This window comes from Phodopus roborovskii, unplaced genomic scaffold (assembly GCF_943737965.1).
Source record: "Phodopus roborovskii unplaced genomic scaffold, PHOROB, whole genome shotgun sequence".
Lineage (NCBI taxonomy): Eukaryota > Metazoa > Chordata > Mammalia > Rodentia > Cricetidae > Phodopus > Phodopus roborovskii.
Genome location: NW_026126511.1, coordinates 56,217,792 through 56,240,539, shown reverse-complemented (window position 1 = coordinate 56,240,539; position 22,748 = coordinate 56,217,792). Strand labels below are relative to the sequence as shown.

The 22,748-nt window shown below is 43.0% G+C and overlaps 1 protein-coding gene across 1 annotated transcript in view; it reads left to right on the top strand.

Annotated features, from left to right (window-relative positions):
* The first annotated feature begins 478 nt into the window (after positions 1–478).
* Positions 479–22,748, top strand: part of Parp4 (poly(ADP-ribose) polymerase family member 4) — a 72,406-nt gene continuing 50,136 nt past the window's right edge. The window contains exons 1-10 of the mRNA XM_051195626.1: positions 479–535; positions 8,122–8,254; positions 9,608–9,803; positions 10,923–10,986; positions 11,636–11,711; positions 12,794–12,907; positions 15,752–15,901; positions 17,680–17,817; positions 19,382–19,555; positions 21,458–21,618. Coding sequence (XP_051051583.1) covers positions 8,123–8,254; positions 9,608–9,803; positions 10,923–10,986; positions 11,636–11,711; positions 12,794–12,907; positions 15,752–15,901; positions 17,680–17,817; positions 19,382–19,555; positions 21,458–21,618 — 1,205 coding nt within the window. The 5' untranslated portion in view covers positions 479–535; position 8,122. The remainder of the gene's footprint in view (positions 536–8,121; positions 8,255–9,607; positions 9,804–10,922; positions 10,987–11,635; positions 11,712–12,793; positions 12,908–15,751; positions 15,902–17,679; positions 17,818–19,381; positions 19,556–21,457; positions 21,619–22,748) is intronic.

The following is a 22,748-nucleotide window of genomic DNA, read 5'->3' as shown; positions in this document are numbered from 1 at the left end:
CTGACAATCGAACCCAGGGGCCCACGAGGGCTAGTCAACCTCTTCAGCCCTAAATTCTCCTGTTTGATCCCAACCCTTTGGGAAACTTGTTTCTTACCTGTCCTAGCTTCCCAGCACTCTGCCTAGCACCCATCCACAATTATTTCTGTCAAAAGTCACCATCCATTCTCTCAAAACTCCAATTTTGGGTTTACCTCTATACCCCTACTGGCCATTTACAGTCTCAAAAAAGAAACTGAAAGTCTTGAACACTAGGCTGATCTAGGAAGCAGAGTTCAGCTAGCTGGAGACAGGCTTTCTTGGCGGCTGGCGGAGATGACAAGGGACAGTCGGGAGACACCCCCTAAGGGGCGCTGGGGGCAGCGCAAGCCAGGGGTTCTGGAGGTGCAGCCACGGCCCCGCCCCGTCGCGCCGCGCCACGCCCCGCTGCGCCCATAGCGGAAGCACCGCGGCTGGCTGGAATACTGTCTGCGGAGGACCCAGGAGCGGACCGGACCGTCAGACCCCAGGGACGTCCAGCCGGATCTCCAAGCAGGTACCTGGATGCCCCAGGAGGCCGTCTGATAGCTCCAAGGGACCCGGTGGTTCTGGTTGGGTGGGCGTGACCTTTGCTGATGCCTTTTGCAGGGTGCGCCCAGAAGGTCAACTTTGCGCGATCAGAGAGACAAAGCAGAATGCTAATTTTCTTTACTCTCTAATAGTTGGGTTTCCAAAGAAACTTAGCAAAAGAGCAATCGTTTGGTGAATACTGCGGAAAACGTAGGAAGTACGGTAGTAGAGGAAATAGCTCATTGATCTCTGGAGTTGAAATTTAGCCAAACCTGACTGTAAACCTTAGCTCATATATATGGGAGTGGGTGGGCTAATTTACAGTTTCAGCCAAGACTGGAGATAGAGAAATTCGTGTCTGGGCCTTGCCTGTGACAACGTTACAATTTATTTAAAAGAAAAAGAGAAAGGTCAAGAGACATGCCCATGTAAGTTTGTACTTGTGTTGAATTTGTAACTCTGCCCTTACGGGAAGGAACTTCCGGTGTTATAGCTATGCTTGGTTGTGAAGTTGATGCACCTGGGAAGACTGAACCTCAATTGAGGAGTTGTCTCCATTGGATTGGCCTCTGGGGCGTGTCTGGGGAACATTTTCTTGATTGCTAACTGATTAGCCCGCTGTAGGTGTCACATGTGGGCAGGTGCGCCTGGATTGCGTGAGGAAAGCAGGTGAGCAGAGCAGAAAGCAAGCCAGGAAGCTGTGTTCCTCCACAGCCTCTGCCTCCAGCAGTGGTCCTCAACCTTCCTAATGCTACCACCTCATGCTGTGGTGACAACAACCACAAAATTATTTGCATTATTTCAGCTACTTCATAACTGTAATTTTGCTACTGTTAAGACTCTAATGCAAATATCTGTTTTCCAATGGTCTTAGGTGACCTCTTTGAAAGGGTCATTTGATCCTGGAGTCACTATCAGATTGAGAACCTCTAACCTTCAGGTTCCTGTCTGGAGTTCATGCCCTGACTTCCTTTCATGATGGACATTAGCTGTGAAATGAAATAGACCCTTTCCTCTTCAAGTTGCTTTTGGTTATGATCTTTATGACAAGAATAGAAACATAATTAAAACAAGGCTCTTGAGTGGGCTTCTTAATTCCTAGCATGGTATTTCTTGCTGGGATCCTATTTCCTAAGGCCCTGTTATGAAACATTCAGGTCAGTAAAATAGTGTCTGCCAGGGTTCAGAATGATTCACTAGGGGAGGAGTGGGTAGATCTCAGCCTTGTGTGGATTCTCCACTGTAAATGGCAACAAATTAATAGCAGCAAACCAAGTGTGGTGTTTTAAGGGGGAAAGTCACTCTGAATATGAGTGTGTTGCAGACTTTTTTTTTCTCACAGTTGACTCTGTCTTAATCAGGAAGTACTTTTCAGGTATATAGGTTTAACGCTGCATGCCAAGGAGATACACCCAGAACCTCTGCTTCCCATTCCAGAGGCTCGTTGTTGGTGCCATTTAGTCTGTCCATGCTAATAGTGTCAGAAGGCTTTTATATAATCCAGGGCTTTATGTGTGAGTGTTTTAATGTGATCTGGATTCTAGCTAGGCATACGAATAAAACATAGCTCCTAAGTAGTTAGCCTAGGGTTGAGAACAGCTGATGACAGAAGAGTAGATGAGATCAATTCTGGGACCGACTGCAGGGCAGGCAATAGGAAGACAGCCCTGGGGCATCCAGAAGCGAAGCAAGGCTGGTAAAGACTCCACACTGCCATTTACAAGAGAGGCAGCCTTTACTCCACTGTGTGGTTTTAAACTGTTGTGGGAAGCTGGGGCCCTGTAGCTCTGAGGGTTGGTTCCAGAGCCCCCATTCTATTGCATCCTGTAGCTGAGCCTTTCTGGCTTTTGTGCTCCCACATGAATTGTAGGATTTTTTTTTCTACTTATTTGAAAAATGTCTTTGGGATTTTGATGTGGATTGTTTTGAATCTCCAGATCATTTTCAACAGCACAGCTATTTTTATAATATTCTGTCAGTACATTCACATGGGAGGCTTTCCTTCTAGTTTCTTCTTCCAGTTGTGTTTTACAGTTGTCATCGTAGAGGTATTCCACCTCCTTTTGTTAGGTTTATTTCCAGTTTGATATTTTAAAAGCTATTGGAATGATTTTTTTTTTCTCTCTTCAGGTCTTTTTGACAAGTTTGTTACTGGTTTATAGGAAGGATGCCTATCTTCGTTTGTTGGTTTTATTTCCTGTCACTCTTCTAAAAAGTGTTATCAAGCCTAAGGATTTTCTGGTAGAAGCCAGGCACAGCAGCACACACCTGTAATCCCAACACTGTGAGGGCTAAGACATAAGGGTCACCATGAGTTTGAGGCCTGAGCTCCACACTGAGTTCTAGGCCAGCCAGTACAACAATGAGACCCTACCCAACTCTAAACCAGGCCAGTAAGGTGTGGCAGTGGGGTGCACATCTTAAATCCTAGGACTTGGACAATAGAGGTAAATAGCTAGATCTCTGAGTTCAAGCCCAGCCTGGTCTACATAGGCTAGCCAAAGCTACAAAAATAAGCAACAAAAACCTAAAGCAAAGCAAACAAATTCAATTAAAAAATTGCAACACAAGTTTCTGGTGAAGTTTTTAGGGTATTTGAGAATAGTGTCACATCATCCGGAAATAGAGATAAGGTGACTTTTTCCTGTCCCATGTGTGTTTCTTTTGTTTGTCTCTCTTACTAGTTCAGCAAGACTTCTAGCATTATATTAAAAAGTGGAGAGTGCTTACCCTTTTAGAGGAAATTCTCCATTTAGTGCAATGTTGAGGTACACCCTTCTGTTTCTACTTTCTCAAGGTCTTTGTTATGAAGGGATGTTGGACTTCGTCAAAGGCCTTTAATGTGTCAATTTGTGATCATGTGATTTTGTCATAAAAATCTGTTTGTCCGTTGTATTATATTTATAGATGCAGATAATGTTGAACCAATCTTAACATCCCTGAGGTGAAACTAACTTTATTACAGAGTCTGATCTTATTAATGTGTTTTTGAAAATCGATTTGCAATATTTCTAAGTTTTGTAGTTGTTTTCTTTTTGTTGTTATTGTGTCCTGTCTAGTTTGTTATCAGGGTAATACTGGCTTTGTAGAGTGAGTGTGGCAGTGCCCATTCCCTTTGTACTTTGTGGGGCAATTTGAGCACATTTTATTACTATCCCAACTTAGTTGCCTGTTGCAGATGCTTAAGTTGTCTATGTCTTCTTGATTTAATTTTGGTAGGTCACATATAGGTAGGAATGTATTGATTTCTTCCAGATTTTCTAGGCTTTTGTTGTTGTTTGGTTGGTTGTTTTTTGTTGTGTAATGCAAGTTAAGGAATTCCCTGAGATACTCTGCATTTTATTTCAGCATATTATAAAATCCCCCTTTCCATCTCTACTTTCTTAACACATGTCTGTCTCTCTCTCCACTCTCTCTTTATGGTCTTGTGTAGTCCATGCTGGCCTGAAACTTACCATATAGTGGAGGATAGCCTTGAGCTTCTAACCCTCTACCACCACCTCTGGTGCTGGGATTATAGACCCACCTGGTTGTAGCTGACACTGAGGAGCAAACCCATGGCTTTGCTCCAGCACTGCTAGGAGTCTGTCGGTCTTGCTTAGCTTTTCAAAAAACCAACTTTCTGACTGGCTGGTTACATGCCTTGTTCTTTTAGCCCCCATTTCATTCATTTCTGCTCTGCCATATACTACTTTTGGTTTTGGCTTGGTCTTGTTTTTCTAAGAAGTTGGGGGTGAATCACTACGCTTTTTTTTTTTGGTTTGGTTTGGTTTGGTTTGTTTGTTTTTGTTTTTGTTTTTTGTTTTTTAAGATTACACTGATTTGTTTTCTTTTTGAGACCGTGTCTCAGCCTCTGGTAGCATTAAAGATGTAGACCATCATACCCTGACCTACTCTGGTTTTTCAACATAAGCATAGGTAGCTGCAAAGATTCCTCTTAGACACGCCTTTGCTGTAACCAAGATTGGCCTTGACTGAGTCTCACCTTTAGTCTGTATCTCTTAATTGGTGAGTCAAGCCATTTCCATCTGAGGTTATTATTGAGAGGTGTTTACTACTTCCTGTCATTTTGTTGGTTGTTTTCCTGGTTGGATGGATTATTGTTCATTCTTTACTTTTTCCCTACTCCTGTTAGGAGTTTGCTGGTTTACTATACTGGATGCTGGTCCCAGCTTTTTTTTTTTAATTTCTTCCAGGAACTTATTATTTCTTTTGCTCCTGTGACTGAGGATACTCCCCCCCCCCCCCATGGATAGTATGTACGTCATTCTCGAAGTATCTTCCGCAATGATGGCTTGTTGGCCTTGAACTGCCTTGGACTGTTCTTTTCTTGAATTGCCTTTATTTCTCAATCGAATTTAAATGATAATTGCTGGATACAATAATTCTGGTCATCAGTCATTTAATTCAGCAATGGAAATATGCAATCCTGTTGTCTCCTGGCTTTTAGGTTGATGATGAGAGAGACGATGTCCTGTGTCTCTGTAGGCAAGCAGGCGCTTTCCATTTATACCACTTCCTTGTATTTTTGACATCTTGACTAGTCCATGTCATAGAGTGTCCCTCTGGCTGTGTCTGTCTGTGATTCTAGATGCTTCTTGTGTTTGTCTGCTTTCTTTCTCTAGATTTGGGGAACTTTCTGTTGTAAGTTCATTGACTGTACAATAAGACAGTAAAAATACTAAGGAAGTATAACGATGGGGAACGTGTGGAGGGAGAAAGAAGTCTAGTGTAGTGGCTCACACCTGCAATCTAGGCACTTAGGAAGCTATGGCACATCTGAGTTCAAGGCCACATGGGCTAGAGAATAAGAAAAACACAAAAAATAAAAATAAATAAATAAGGATTTTCCTAAAAATGACAAAACAAGTATAAACAAAATTATATGAAAATATAAAAACATTTCCAGTTTTTGATGTTCTTTAATATGATAAGAATGAAAATACTCATAAAATGTAGTGAAAAGAGCATCATTTGATATGTCTCTTAAATCCGTTCCTTCCTTGGCAAACTGACCAGGGAACTAAGGAGTTTGTTATTGACACCATGGTAGGGTCTTCAAGGAGCGTTCAGGCCCCAGCACCAGAGAGAGGCCTTGTAGCTTCCTTTATACTTTTTGTAGGATGCTCAGCAAGAACCGCAGCTACGCTGCCTGATTGATGGCAGGAGGTAGGGAGAGCACTGGCAACAGGATGTGATGCTGTTTTGATGTAGGTTCACTTCCCTAAAGTGACTGTCAGCAATATTCACTGAGCATGACATTCACTGAGAAGGGACTCCTTGAAAGCTGTGACTTGAGCTAGCAGTAATCCCAGGACACAGCGTCTGGGGCAACAGAATTGTTCCAAGTTCAAGACTGGGATACAAAATGTGTGCCAGGCCAGCCAGACACACACACACACACACACACACACACACACACACACACACACACACAAAACCATAAACCAAAATAAATAAATAAATAACTGTCTCAAAAAAATTGTGTGTGTGGAGCTGGAGAGCTGGCTCAGTGCTTAAGAGCACTGGTTGCTCTTCCAGTAGTCCTGAGTTCAATTCCCAGCAACCACATGGTGGCTCACAAGCATCTATAACATGCCCTCTTCTGGCATGCAGGCATACATGCGAAGCACTCATATACATAAAATATAAATAAAATAAAATAAATTGTGTGTATGTATGTATGTGTGACTTGGAAAATGTCATAATTAAGCCCATTATAATGCATAATTAAGATATACTCGCAAAACACTTTTTAGGGGCTGGAGAACTGACTTAGCAATTAAGAGTACATACTGCTCTTACAAAGGACCTAGTTTAAGGTCACAGCACCAATGGCAGGCAGGTGGCTCACAAATGCCTGTAATGCCTGTAATGCAGTTGCAACATCTCTGCTCTCATATGTACATACTCTACACATGAATAAAAATATTAAAAAATAAATATTTTAAAAACATTTTTAATGGAAAAATAACTGAAAAGCAAGCAAGTGATCCCTACAAAGGGGGCTAGGAATGTAGCTTGATGACAGAATGTTTGAGGTTCTCAGTTCCATCCTTAGAACTATGAAAATAAGGGACATTTGTAATCCTGGAGCTAGGGGTGCAGCCACAAAAAGAAAGACAGAACACACAACAACCATAAGCTCACGGATGCGTCTGAGACTATGGTGGTGTTTTCCCTGCACTGATCCTGCCTTCTCCCACAGGCTGTCTTACGGCCCCTCCCATGCTAGTCACCCTCTTGTTTTGTCTTGTTTCGTTTGTATTTATTTCATTGTCTTTTCTGTACGTGTGTGCATATGGATTTCAGGCTTGGTAGCTGGTGCCTTTGCCCTCTGCCCCATCCACCTTTCACTCTCGAGCATCTGGGTCCTGATGCTGAGACTCAGGTCCACAATGGAGGAAAAGCTAACAGTTGGTCCATCATTGCACTGATAATACAAATGTGGCATTGGTTCCATTATCTCAGAGCTGCAGCGAGTAACAAGGTTGAAGGGCTCTAGCCCTTCTCCCAAAAGGCCCTACCCTGTGATCCTCTAAGCCTGCTACACTGCCCTCCCTGTAGCTGCTTGTGAGGAGTGGGTTGAGCTGCCCATCCTGCTAGAATACTTGAATTGAGTGTTTTTGACACAGCTCATGCATCAACCAGAATAAACAAATGGTGGGGCATACCCAAGCCAGAGAGCTTCTCTGTAGTGATCAGATTCTACCGCATATTAAACACCCACATGTAATTCACTTTCCCAAGAAACCTCCATTCAAGACTGACTCACTCACAGAGCACAACGCCCTCACGCTCTCTGGAAAGATGGGACAGTCTGTACAGGAGCACAGGGCAGGGGTAGGGAGGGGGTCATGAAGGCTGAAGCTAGATTCCAGTCCTGTGCCTTTGTTTTACTGAGTCATGTGACTTTGGGCACAGTTCCTCATCTGTGAAATGGGGATAAAGTGTCAAAAACCATAATTAAACTGGGGGGTGTAGCTCGGTTGCTAGAATGCTTCCCTAGCATGCCCTGGCTTCAACCCCAACTGCCAAATAAACTGTAGTGGCTCACACCTGTAATTCCAGCACTTCAGAGATGGAGACAATATAGTCAAGTGTTCAAAGTGACTAACTACATAAACCCTGTCTTGAAAAACCAAGTTCACATATCACAATGGAACCAACATCAGTGTCCAGCAATAGGAACAGACAAGGAAAACATGATATATGTACACAATCAAATTTTTTCAGCAATAAAGAGAAACAAAATCATAGTATTTGCAGAAAAGTGGATGCAACTAGATTAAACCAATCACAGAAAGACAAATATGTTTTCTCTCATTTGTGCTTCCTTAATTTCATATAAATATATAAAATCACATGTGTATGTGTATATATGTAATATGTATGCATGTATATAGAATTAAAACCATCTAAGAGGACAAAGCAGATCAACAGGAGTGAGAAGGTGGTAGAGATATGAAAGGGAATGTGTTCAATGTATAATATAAACATATATGAAACTTAAAGTCAAATAATTATGACAACAAGCAGAAGCCTATGACTCAAAACTATTTTTGCTTTCAGGATGACTTTGGGAATCTTTGCAAATTGTATATTCTGCTTGAAAGTCAAATACTTACCTCGTCAACAGAAGAAAAAACTGCAAACTGATATTAAGGAAAATGGTGGAAAGTTTTCCTTTCTATTAAATCCCCAGGTATTTCCAAATGTTTTCGGTCGCTTTCTGGGTATATGAACTTTCAGGGAACATAGCTCATGGTTAGAGAGTAAGCAGAGAAAACTGGTAGCAGGAGACATTGGGACATGGTCCCCTGGGGGATGGGCCAGAAGCAGCAGAGGGTGCCAGAGGACCTAACCTGATCTTCTGCTCTGGGAGTTTCATAACATTGTCCTGACCTTGTGAATCTGCTATCATTCAGGTTTAGCCACACCTATTCTTAAAAGAAAGTCATATTGTACCTGCTTGCCAAAGGCATGCTGTGCCACTGGCCAGTAGGCCAGCGCAGGGCTGACAGGTGGGATCATCAGTGCAAGGTGGACTAACCTTTCTATAGTAGCTTACCTGATAAGAGCTGAAGGAAGCTAGTGCTTCTCAGAGATGAGTTGCAGACCTAAGTGTTTAGATACAAAGTCTCACAAGTAGATGCTATCTTGAAAAAATGTTAAGGCAATTTCCTCCTTTCTAAAAAGGCAAAAAATGCAAGTCTAAAGGCATTATGTCCCCTCCTTGCTGGCTCTGTCCCTTTCTCTTCCCCCTGTGGATAGGTCTGGTCCTGGCTGTCTTTCTCTGGGTCCATTCCAGGTACTAACTGTAGACAGCATCATCTACTCTAGGAGACCAGTTCAACTCCAGCAGGGTACTACAAAGAGAATGTCCCACTCGATTCCAGTACAGAAAGAGCTGTGAACACTCCCATCACATGGCTTCCTGATGTCCCAGCCTCACCATTCCCAAGGGTGGGGAAATCATCCATTTAAAAGTAATAAGGTGCACACTTTTAATCCCAGCACTTGGGAGGCAGAGGCAGAAGGATCTCTGTCAATTTGAGGCCAACCTAGTCTACAGAGTAAGTTCCAGGACAGCCAGGGCTATTACACAGAGTTCCTGGCTGCCCTAGAACTCATTTTGTAGATCACACTGGCCTCAAACTCACAGAGCTTTGCCTGCCTCTATCTCAAGAAAAAACAGAACAAGTACATGAAGATGTATCCATGAGTACACTCACAGCATGGGGAACTTGGAAGCAACCTGTGATGTAGATCACCCATACCCTTAGTATAATCACTGTTAGCCTAGGGCAAGGGTGTAGCTCAGTGGCACAGTGCTTTCCCAGCATGGTCATGGCCCTAGGTTCCATCTAGACCTGGGGGGGGGGGGGTGGACGGGGCACATGACATGACAAAACAACGTATCCATGTTTTCCAAAATCTGAAAAAATTCACTACAAACTGCCTTAAAAATACGACCTTTGGGGGTTAAAGTTACTAATACAAATACTGTTGTTAAAGGTTGTTTTGCTGCTGTATAATGAACTTGCTTTGCCCTTAGTGCACACATGTAATCTTAGACAATGCCGACTCCCTGAATCGGTATCAACTGAACTCCATCCAAAAGAATGATGTCCAGATTGCAAGCCCAGATTTCATATGGGACTCTGTCAATCAGAGGAGACTCATGGATGTGACAAATTATGATCCCAAGTCACTGGTTGTCATGGCACCTCCAGGTGAAAAGAGCTGTGTTGGTGAGTGTGTCCTACCAAGACTCAGTATATTATAGGTGCCATGTAGACTTTTGGACATGTCAGAGGTGTGAGAAAAAAAATGTCCAGGAATACTACAAAATAATTATGTTTCATTTTACCTTAGAAGCAGGAAACAAAGGCCAACTTAGAAACAGAGATTTTTTTTTAATGTGAAGTCTTTGAGGTCAGACTCAAAATGACTAATAAACCCTGAAGGTCTCAGAATATGTGATGTGTAATTTGTTTAACTATATTTTACTATATTTACTATATTTTAATTTCTTTATTTTGTGTATGTATATGGATGCATGACCCATGGTCAGAAGACAGGTGTGGGTCCTATCCTTTGGGACGCTGTCCACCTCCTTTCAGATAGGGTCTCCCACTGGTGTGGAGCTCATGAATCAGTCTAAGATGGCTTGTGAGAGAGCCCCGGGCATCCTCTGGTTCCCCCCCTCCCCAGCACTGGAATTACAAGACTTCTTTGCCATACTCAACCTTTTGCTTGGGTGCTGGGGCTAAAACTCATGTCTTCATGCTTGTAAAGTGCTTTACTATCTGAGCTATCCCCAGCCCCGTGTATGATTTTAACTGGGAGTAGAATAACCCTTGATGTTAAGAAGGTAATTTCAGGGCTTGTAAGAAGGTACAGGAAGACCACTAGAACCTCTGAGTTCATGAGTTCATGGCCAGCGTGTGCAACTGGTAAAACCCTCAACTAAAAATATCCCCAAACCAACAAAACAAAAAGAGAACTGTGGCCGAGAGTGTGGCCCAGCAATGGGTGCCTCCCTAGCACGCATACGGCCCTGAGTCTGAGTCCCCAGAACACTGAACAGGGAGGGGAATTATATAGCAAATATCGAATTTAAGAATCATAACAAGGCCAGGTGGTGGTGCATGACTTTAATCCCAGAACTTGTGAGGCAGAGGCAGGAGGATCTCTGAGTTCAAGGCCAGCCTGGTCCACAGAGCGAGTTCCACTAACAGCCAGGGATACACAGGGAAACCCTGTCTCTAAAAACCAAAACAAACAAAAAGTCATAACAATTCTAGCAGTTAGGCTCACAGTTACTTATAAGTGTTTGAATAGTCAACAAGTTTTCCTCTTAATTCTAGAGGTGGAAGCAGAAGATGCATCTTTGGACAACACCCCAGAGAATGAAAACACCGGAGTCACTCAGTAAGCAGAGTGTTTTGTGAGCTCCAATCATAGCATTAAAAACACAAAGTACTGAGAGTGGCATGCCTGTAATCCCAGCACTCGGGAGGCGGAAGCAGGGCCAAGCTAGCAGTGGAGACCCTGCCTCAAAAAATAGACAAATAAAAATAAAATAAAAGCAAAACAAAAACAAGCAAAGGACAGCTGATATATTGGACTCCTCTGTTTTGTAAAAAGGACTTGACATAGCCCCGAAAACCATTGCTAAGAGTCAGAGTCCCAACCAAACATAGTGACCACAGAAGCTAGCTGTGTTTCTGTCTCTGCTTTTGCCTGTCCTCGCCTCCCTGTGACTCCAGGTTCTGGCTTTAGTGTTTGGGAATCTGGAAGAGTAAGATGAGGGTTCCCTGATCATCCCTCACTTAATGCACAGGTTAAATTATCACACACCCCCCTCTGCAAATATATAAAATCAGAAAATAATAACTAATAAATTAGTTATGCAGAGGATGAATCCAGCCCATTTTTCACATTTGTTTAGCCATTTCTAGAATACTCAAGGAGACACCAGGGACTTCCTACATACATCATCAGGAATTAGGGGATCTGTTGAGAGAGTGTGGTCCAAAGTTCCATTTCAATCTTAAGTGTTTAATTATATAAATTTCAGAGTTTCCTTGGAGAATGTTGAAATTCCTCATTTTCTTCAAGACTTTGAAGTTGTGAAATATAATGTCTTGGAAAAGGTAAGAGCCTGATTTTTACCTAGAGAAGAGAAACTATTATTTCTGAAAACATGTTTTATTTGATGGTTTTTCATTGTTTTGAAAAGTTGTTCATATTCTGAATATCATATGTTCCTGTCACACAAGCTGGCTTTTACTACTCAGAAAATGTTTGTTTGAATTTTTGCCTGGTATAGTAGCTCGTGCCTATAATCCCAACACTTAGGAGGTTGAGCCAGAGGCATATGAGTTCAAGGACAGCCCTAGCTACACAATGAAACCCTTCTCAAATAAAACCCAAAAATAAATAAATTTTAAACAAGAAAAAGCGATCTGTTTAGTGTTTTTAATGAAAGTAAGTCATACTCATAATATATTTTGTTTGTTTTTTGAGATAGGATCGCATGTATCCCAGGCTGGTCTTGAACTTGCTACATAATGGAAATGATTTTGAACTCTTGATCCCTTCTGCCTCTGCCTCCCAAGTGCTAGGATTATAACTATGCAACATCCGGTTTGTGCAGTGCTTGAGATCAAACCCAAGGCTTCAGGTATGCTAATCAAGCACTCAACCAACCACTTACAATCCAGCCACTTACAACAAATACATAGCAATATAAAACATCAATATGGCATTGTAAATACCATACCTTGCCATTAACTGTTTCTTATATTATATTTATACCATGTTGAATTGTTCTTTCTGCATTAAAGGAAAACAGAAAACTTTATTGATAGAAGTCATACAAATTAAAATCATGACTTGCCTTTGAAGTGATGTCCCACTTATATTTTTAGATATTTAAATAAAATATAAATTTGAAAGAATATTTCCCTCTATAATGAGAAAAATGTGAAAAGTGATACATTGTAAACACACAGATAAAAATATACAAAAGTATTGATAGTGATTTTATTGCTCTGGGTTTCAGGTGTTTTCATTTATTTATCATTTCAGGTGATTTTTACTCTCTTGATGCTTTTGTGTTTTCTAATGTACTTCTCCAAATGAACACGCATTGTTCCAGCATATTAGGCAGCCTTTTCTGATGTGGAGTGTGGCTAGTTTCCATAGCTCTGCTTCTAAAATGTACATCTTGCAGGTGGGAGCGGACGGAGGCCAGGAGATCGCAGTAGTAGAGCTGCAGTGCTCCCAGGACCCAGGGGACTGCCCCTTTGTGATATCCACGCACTTCCTCCTGGCTGACCCTGTGCAGGTGCTGCCCTTGAGTTACACTCCTCTGTCTTTACTCCTCCTGTTGCTAGTTTGCTTAAACGAATCAAGCCAACAACCAACTTGCTAAACGTTTTCTTCAGCTGGGCTGCTGAAATGAATAAATAGTATGGTGACTGGGTGGCTTAAGCAACAGTTTCTCCCTATGCTGGAAGCTGAAGGTCAAAGATTAAAGGGTAACAGAGATCCTCTTCCTCCATCTTGCCCTCCTCCTCCATCTTGCCCTCCTCATCCTCCATCTTGCCCTCCTCCCCCTCCCCTTGCCCTCCTCCTCCATCTTTCCCACCTCCTCCATCCTGCCCTACTCCTCCATCTTGTCTTTCTCTTCCTTTACCTTTTCCTACTTTGTTCCTTTTCTTTTTCCCCTTTTAAAAAAATGAGACAGAGGGTTTCAGTCTGTATTCCAGGCTTGCTTCTACATGGCGCTCCTTCATAGCCTCCCTTCCGTTGCCATTACCAGTATGAACCACACCCACTTCACATCAGAGTCTTCCCTGGGACCCCCTGTGACAGTTCTGACACTGCTGTGCATGTGAAGTACTCAGGGCTCGTGATCATAGAATGCTGGAAATCATAGGAAGGCTTCACAAAAGCCATACCTGTTATCCTAGTTCAGTATCAAGTCAGGAGCCCAGCTGTGGTCTAAAACAATTCTGAAATAAAAATAGATCCAGAATGAACATCCCAAAATTAAATAAGGTAGGCACCAAGCATCACCCACCAGGAGTCTTCTCACATAGGTATTCAGCTTTGTAGATCTACTGTGGCTGGAAACAGCAGCTGTCAGTACAGAGAGTCCATTCTTCATTGAGCGATGTCCTCACAGGCTCTGGAAGCTTCTCATATGGCCCCTAGCGCAGATGTCACTCAGGTAGACACACACATCAGATGGAACCATTTGAGAAGCCCTGACCCTCAGTAGCGCCTATCTCGTAACACAGGTTTCAGATGACCAGGAGATGCACTCTGTTCTATGAATTACCACTCTCAAGGAAGCCCAAAGCTTTGGTTTCCACCACACATACTCACTGAAGTCCTAATCTTGGTGCAGATTTACCAGAGATTTCACCACAGTTACAGCTGGTTGTTTTGGGAGGGGCGGAGGGTTTGCATTTTGAGACAGGCCTCACTCTTGCCTCAACCTCTCAAATGTTGGTTTTACAAACCTATATTACAGCACTAGCCTTATAGCTGACTTTTTATCAGGTTTCCATGGGAACAGAGCTAGAACCTTAATCCAGGGTCACATGTGTCCAGGTAGGAGATAGTTAACTTTCTGCCCCCAAATATGTGGTTATTTTGTTATTTGGATAAACAATAATTCAAGCCAGGTGGTGGTGGTGGTGCATACCTCTAATCCCAGCATTTTGGAGGCAGAGGCAGGCAGATCTCTGGAGTTTGAGGCCAGCCTGATCTACAAGAGAGAGTGCCAGGACCCTGTCTCAAAAAATCAACAACAAAAGTACTTAAAATCAAATAAAAAACCACGATGTTATATCTTTATAACACTGTATAGACCATATTTCCTGGTGACCTCCCTGTCCACCTGCTAGGAGTAACCCTCACTCAAGCAGTGGTGAGAGATGTGTGAAAGAGGCTTCTCTGGCTTGCCCTGACTCCCAAAAATTCCACTGTTAGGACACTCTCCATCACTTAACAAAATACCTTAAATAATTAACTTAGAAAGTTTGTGCTAGAGAGATGGTTCAGAGGCCAAGTGCTTGCTCCTTATCCAGGGGAGTTTGACTCCCAGCACCCATGTTTAACAATGAAAAGCTTTAAGGGCAGGGCTGTTGCTGGGTGGTTGACATCTTGAGTAGCAGGTATGAGGCCTGTGTGGTTCTCTTTGGCCCTGGGGCAATTAAGATCCAAACTCTATCATCTACCTTTAAAATAGAGTGACTTGGATGTATACTTCCTTTCTAAAGTTTCAGAGATATCCCGCAGTGCACCCCGCAGCAAACAGTCTATGATTGTGGCATCTCTCTGTATCTGTATACCTCAGGGTCAGGATTAGCCAACATCTAGGGGACACTGGCACTCCCAAGCAGGGCAAGTCTTCCTCCATTGTCCAGGATCAGTATCGGTTGAGTTCTTCAGTCATGGGATGGGTTTCCAAAGAGCAGACAGGCCACATGCATGTACTGTTCACATCATCTGCCTAACCACAGAGCTTTCCAGCCCTTTTCCTTGACTGATACCTGTCCCCAGCTGTACCATTCCCTACCCTTGACTGACTTTCTACGTTTCCAAAAAGGAGTGGAATGCCAGTCTTCCAGGTTCACTAACCCACCGGCTCTCGAGTGCTTGAATGAACACTTCCCTACAAGGCTTTTTCTCTTTGTTCTACCCACTCGGGCTTTTTGCTCGCTCAACTCCAGCTTTAAGTGTTTCTTGTCTGTTTCTTGCCATGACAAGGCAACTGAGAGATGGATGGGTTTATTTGGACATTGGGTTCCAGGGGAATAACAGTCATATCATATCAGGGAAGTGTGGTGGCAGGCAGGCACGGCACTTGGGAGGCAAGCTGAGAGCTCCCATCTCTAACAGAAAGCAGAAAGGGAACTAGGGTGATTTTTAAAACATGAAACAAAGCCTGCCCCGCCCCATGATGTATTTCCCCCAGCAAGGTCACACCTCTAAGCCTCCTCAAAAAGCACCTGCCATCTGGGGACCAAGCCCTGAGGTCAGCCAGACATTTTCATTCAAACCAGCATGATGATTCATTAAGAAAAATAGTTTTAAACCCCTTCATGGCAGGGTGTAGGGATTCACTGAGGACGAATGTGTTCATAAGGTCCTGTGTCCTGTGTACTGTAATTCCCAGACTAGAAGAGAGAGCACCGGAAAGCAAACCTCTGAAGGCGCAAGTGAATATTATGAACATTACATTGAAGACCTGAAGAAACAAGGATTTCTGCTTCAAGAACACTTTACCGCTGAAGCAACACAATTAGCATCTGAAAAACTGCAAGCAGTAAGCTAGCTGCTTGATAGGATTGCATTGCATTGGCTGAGTTGGGAGGGGGTGTGTGTGATTGCTGTTCAGTTTGGTTTGTTTTATTTTTCTTTTGTTGGTTTTTCAAGACAGGGTTTCTCTGTGGTTTTAGAGGCTGTCCTGGAACTTGCCCTGTAGACCAGGCTGGCCTCAAACTCCAAGAGATCTTCCTGCCTCCACCTATTGAGTGCTGGGATTAAAGGTGTGTGCCACCACCACCCTGCTTGGTTTGTTATTTTAGATACTCTCTCCAGGATGGCATCACATTCAAACAAACCCCCTCCTCAGACTTCTCAGTGCTGAGATTTTGGATGGCACTACCATACCCAGATGATTGATTTTGTTGTTGTTGTTGTTGTTTTGTCTAGTTTTGTTTTGTTTTTTTTTTTTTTAAGCAGGGTCTTACCATGTAATAGCTTAGAACATATTATGTAGACCAGTGTGGCCTTAAAGTCAGATTCATCTGCCTCTGCTTCCTGATTGCTAGGAGAAAAAAAATGAAGTCAAAACTAGAGAGATGGGCCAGCAGTTAAAAGAAATGGCTACCTTCCAGAGCCTTGATTTGATTCCCAGTATGTAGATGTTGGCTCATAACTACCTGTAACTCCAGTTTTAGAGGACATGATGGCCTCTTCTGACTTCTGTCAGTACATGTAGCATGCAGACAGGCACACAGGCCAAACATCCATATGCATAAACTAAAAAAACTAAAAAATATATACAAATTGCTCTGCATAAAAATGAAAAGCTGTGGATTCCTTCCAGACTAACATGGTTTAATCAGGCAAGACTCACCCCTCCCTGCCTCCCGAAACAGTGTCCCATGTGATCCAACATTCAAAACAAAATTATTATGAGCACTTTCCTACCAGCCTGGTCCCACAGCTGTGTCAGCCCCAAAATAACACACAGAGACTCTATTAGTTATAAAGCTGTTGGCCAATGGCTAGAGCTTCTTATTGGCTAGCTCTTTCTTAAATACTAATTCACTTCTATCAATCTAATTGTTTTCATGTGGTCTTATCTTACTGGAGAGAGGGTCTAGACCTCCTCTCTCACGTCCTACATCTTGACTCCTCTCTACTACATCTCCCAGAATCCTCCTTGTCTCCTAGGCCCACCTATCCTGCTTTCCTATTGGCTAATAAACTTTATTCATTAACCAATAAGAGAAACATATATACAGAATGACATCTCCCATCATCTTTTCTGTCTAAAATAAAAAGAACGGTTTTAACTTTAACATAGGAAAATATATAACAAAACAGTTATCAAATAAGAACTATTGTTAACATGCCCCTTGTCTACATTATAATATGGAGAGCATCCGTGTATTCTGAGGCTCTTCCTTGTGTTCTGGGTACTGTCCATCAGTTTCTGCCTCTTAAAGGGCCTACTGCTGTGGTACTACCCTACTACTCCACAGTGGGGACCAGGTGCCGGCATAAGAACCTGAGGGACACTCAAGCCATTCCCAGCCTTAATGTCTGGCCATGGGAGCGGGTGCCTCTCTTGGACCCTGTTATTTTTTCTTATACTTCTCTGTGTCTATACTGTTGTTGTTTTGTTTGTTGTTTGTAAGGTTGGAAGTGGAACCCAGGGTATTGGATATACTGGGCAAGTGCTCTACTGTTGACACACTCAGCTCCTGTGTCAGTTTTACACAAAGTGCTCATGAGGACGTGTGTGTGTGTGTGTGTGTGTGTGTGTGTGTGTGTGTGTGTGTGTGGTGATGCTTTGTCTCGATGTTGTTTCAGCTGCTTTTGGAGGAGGTCATAAGTTCAGGCACTCTGAGCCGGGAGGTGAGCAATTTGGTGGAGACGGTCTGGGCAGAAGCTCTGGGACACCTGGAGCACACACTTCTCAAGCCAGTGAACAGCATAAGCCTGAATGACGTAAGTCACAAGTGTCATTGGAACAGTACCACGCACCTACTTCCTGATGGACTGGTGTAAGCACTGATGATAACAGTCATGTGCTGGCTGGTTTACTCTGAAGTCCACCCCTCAGTGTTCTTTCCTCATTCTCTGAAGGAATGGAGCTTCATGAGAACCAAATGTCCCTGTCATGTCAGTTCTCAGTGGTGGCCAATATAGCCCTAAGTATTGGCGCTGAGGGTATTGTTGCCAAAGAACAGAGTGGTAGTGCCTCATCTTAGATACCCAGATCGTGATCTACTTTGAAATAACTCTTTTAGCCTTTCACCTCCTCACTGTCTTAGGGAAGGCAGGCTTGCTTGTAGATACCAGGACATGCTGTTCTCTTTTCCATTATGTATAACAGTGGTTGAAAGATTAAGTGATTGACAGATGATATTCCCAATGATCCAACTGAGTAGTCAAAGGAAAACAGTGCAGGCAGCATTCCCTTTGGAATGAGACAACCTGTTTCTGGGAGAAACAGATTTCTTGCTGTTAGATTCATGATGCACTTGAAGAATTAGGAATGTGGCCTGGTTTGATGTTGACATCGTTCTGTTTCTCTACGAAAAGTGAGTCCCCTGCAGGTGCATTTGTATTCCTGTCTGTTCATGTGTGCATATGTGTAGAAATATGGCACTGCATTTTTCTTCCATGGTATAGCCACGGATAAGTTGCCCACAATTCAGAGAATAACCCTGCACTTACACAAACAAAAGCAACCCTAAGTAAACTCAGTGGGTTATTTTTAGAAAGACGTTTGTGCAACAGGGAGTCATTTGAGAAGAGGATCCAGAAGGAGAAGAAGAGGGTTGAGAAGAGGAGTGGGTCTGATCAAAATGCATATGTGTATAAGACTGTCCACAAATGGGGCTGGGGAGATGGCTCAGAGGTTAAGAGCACTGGTTGTTTTCCCTGAGGTCCTGAGTTCAATTCCCAGCAACCACATGGTGGCTCACAACCATCTGTAATGAGATCTGGTTCCCTCTTCTGGCCTGCAGGGATACATGGAACAGAACACTGTATACATAATAAATAAATAAATCTTAAAAAAAAAAAAAGACTGTCCACAAATAATTTTTTAAAATGTTTTTAAGAAGAAACAAAGAGCCCTGGTTGTTTGTCTACCGTTGAGCTGAGACCAGTTTGCAAGTATCTTCCTGCCTGGCATTATTCACAGCTGAGCTATGCCTTAAAATCCGAATTTGCCTTGGTGGCTGTGTTAGTTTTCTTGTCACTCTAAGGACAATCCACTCATAAAGAGAAGATAGCTTTTGGCTCACTTTGTAAATCTCAGGCTATGATAAATTGGCACTGTTGTTTGGGGCTTCTGATGAGTCAGCCCAGAGGACTGAAACTGTGAGAGAATTAACAGAAGTCATTCTATTTTTTAAAGGCCCACACTGTGGCAGTGGCAGCGGTCTAAAGAAAACTCATAGTTCCAATGTCTGCAGCTGCCACTTTAGGTGTTTTTATGCATGTCTCTTCTATGAATGTCAGGATTTAAATTTTAAAAGCATATTTGCTTTTCTGTTTGCAGGTGAGTAAAGCAGAGGGGGTCCTCCTCCTAGTAAAATCAGCACTGAAGAATGGAGGAACAGCGGAGCAGCTGCAGAAGACCATGGCTGATTTCTACCGATTGATTCCCCACAAACATCCCGTGTCAGAAGACATTACCCTGAGGTTGTTAGCTCAGAAAGAGGACCTTTGTCAGGTACACCCCTGGAATAAAGAATTCAATTTAAAATGTGTTTGCAGGGCCATGACTTTAGAGATGGTGCAGTGGTTAAAGAGCACCTGAATTCTGTTCCCAGCACCCATGGTGGCTCACAACCAGCTATACCTACAGTCCTAAGGGATTCAGCATCATCTTCTGAGATCTGTGGGCACCAGGCAGGAGGATAGTATGCATACATGCATGTGGGCAAAATACTCATACAGATAAAAATAAGCAGGAGGGTGGGGCCTAGTCCCTACTCCAAATGACTTGGCAGATTTTGTTGACCCCTCCTGGAAGGTACCATACTCCCTGTGGGGTAGGGGGGGTATTGGATGGGGGGGGACATAGGAGAGAGGCAGAGAGGGAGTGTGGGAGGGAGAGGGAACTGGGATCGATATGTAAAATTAAAAAATAACTAAATAATTAAAATAATAATAATAAAATCTGTATGGGGAATAAAGCCAGGCATAGTGATCCATATCTGTAAATCCCAGCTCTCAAGGGAGGCAGAGGCAGAAGGAGCAGGAGTTCAAGGACAGCCTCAACTACATACAAATCTGAGGCCACCCTAGGCTGCACAAACCCTGTCTCAAAAAGGGGGGGGGGCTGGACAGATGGCTTAGTGATTAAGAGCACCTGTTGTTCTTGCTAAAGACCTGGTTTCAGTTCCCAGCACCCACATAGTGGCTCACAGCCATCCATACTCACTTCCAGGGGATCCCATGTCCTCTTCTGACTTTCACTAGCACCAGGCATGTATACAGTACACACATATGCATGCAAACAAAACATTTATACATAGAAAAAAATAAATCTTTTAAAGAGGATGCATGTTCTGGGGCAAGGTGGTACACCTTTAATCCCAGCACTCAGGAGGCAGAGGAAGGTGAACCATTTTCAGTCCTAGATCAGCCTGGTCTACAGACATCCAGGGCTACAGAGAGAAACCCTGTCTCAAAAAGCAAAACAAAACAAAACAAAAAAGTGATGTGTGTGCTCCTGATATCAGTTTGTTGGGATTTGGAATTACACCTCTGGACCTATCTGTGAGGATGTGTCCAGAGCGGTTTAACCAAGGAGGGAAGATTCACCCTGAATGTGGGCAGCAGCATCCCATGGGCTGGGTCCAAGGGTGAATAAGGAGAAAGTGAGGCCACACCAGCATCCGTCCCTCTGGGCTCCCTGACTGCAGACCACGTGTGGCCAGCAGTCTCACAATCCCGCCACGCAGGCTGTACCCCCTAAACCGGAACCAAAACCTTCCTTCCTTCCTTCCTTCCTTCCTTCCTTCCTTCCTTCCTTCCTTCCTTCCTTAAGTTGCCTTTGTCTGGCATTTTGATACCACAATGGGAAAAGTAGCTAATTTAAAGTACTATACCAATGTACACTTCTACTGTGCTATCAGTGAGGCAATTCTTTCTACATCTGTCTTTCTGTCTGTCTGTCTGTCTGTCTATCTATCTATCTATGTATTTGAGGTGGGGATTTCTATATTCATCCCAGGCTAGCCTTTAACTTCTGGGCTCAGTAATCCTGCCTCAGTCTCCCAAGTATTGTACCAAGCCTTCTGATTTTTAGAAACTTTATTTTAACTTTTGAGAACAGCCTTACACTGCACTTTGGGCTGGCCTGGAGTTTACTATAACCTAGGCTAGCCTTGAATTCATGCCAATCTTTCTGCCCCTCCCCAATTACTAAGGTTACCCATGTAAGCCACCATGACCAGCTTTGTACCCAGCATTTATTCAGTTTAGTATACATACTACCAACACCAAATACTATTCAAAAACTTTGTGGGAAAACTGATTTTTATCGTTTTGGAAAATATTAATGTAATATTCATATTAACTTTGACATGTGGTGTCTCTAACATCTCTGTATCATTTCTGCCCACAGCTAGTAAGAGACATGGTGAATGTTTGCGAAACTAATTTATCCAAACCTAACCCACCATCTCTTGCCAAATACCGAGCTTTGAGATGCAAAATCGAACATGTTGAACAGAACACAGAAGAATTTTCCAGGGTTAGAAAAGAAGTGTTGCAGAGTAGTCACGGGTAAGCATGAAGCAAGCCTCCTAGGATCTGTGACAATGATGCTGTCTGAGAAACTAGAGAAAGTAATCCTCCACATTCAAACAAAACAGCTGCAGTGTTATGACAAAGCACTTTCGTCCGTGTTTACAATATTATCTTAAGGGGCTGGCCACGTGACGCAGTGGGTCAAAGCACTTGCTGCCAGACCCAATGGCCTGAGTTTGATCCCCAGAACCCACACGGTGGAAGGAGGGAACCAACTCTCACAGGAGTGCCATGACACCCATGGACACACACACACATACACACAATAAGTAAATGCAATTAAGAAAAAGAAAATTCAGTTTTATCTGGGGGAGTACCCTGTGCTAATAGGTTCTCCCCATTCACCCACTCTACTTTCTCAGTTACTTGAATTTTATTGCTATCATTATGATGATTATGTCCATATATGATGTGCACATGTGAGTGTAGGTGCCCACATATCACAACACCCATGTATAGGTCAGAGAAAAAACCTTCTGGAGTTCACCCTCTTCTTCACTGTGGGCTCTGGTTTACTCAACAAGCACTTTACCCCCTGGGCCATCTTGCCAGCCTGTGACCAAGTCTTGTTGAAGGTTAGATTTAAACCTCCAGGGGGTAAAGGTGTAACGTAGCACATCCTGATATGTTTTCCTGTCTTCCCCGATCCATCCACTTGAGTTCCTATAACAATCAGTTAGATCATAGCATGTGTACTGCATCATGCCGTATTCCAGTAAATGTCACCTACAAAGAGTGGCCGTTTTACCACATTTTTTTTTTTTCTGGACCTAGTTGGTTTTCTTAGAAACATGAATAATTTAGTAGCTTAATTTTTGTCCCTCCTATCAGAATGTAAACTCAATGAAGACAGAGAGCATGCTGTCTTAGTTCTAATTCCTGAGGAAATATTCAGCATGGCTTATGATTAATGCATAAATGAATACCTCTCCTGCCCACGGCCAGAGGGATCCCACTGTGGCTTGGCACAGCCCATGGATGGGACATTTAGAGCACAGATCAGATTATATGTGTGTGCTGCTTGGTTTCTGTCATCTTGACAGAAACTAGAACTATCTGGGAAGAGGGAACCTCAATTGATCTGAGGCAAGTCTCTGGACATTTTC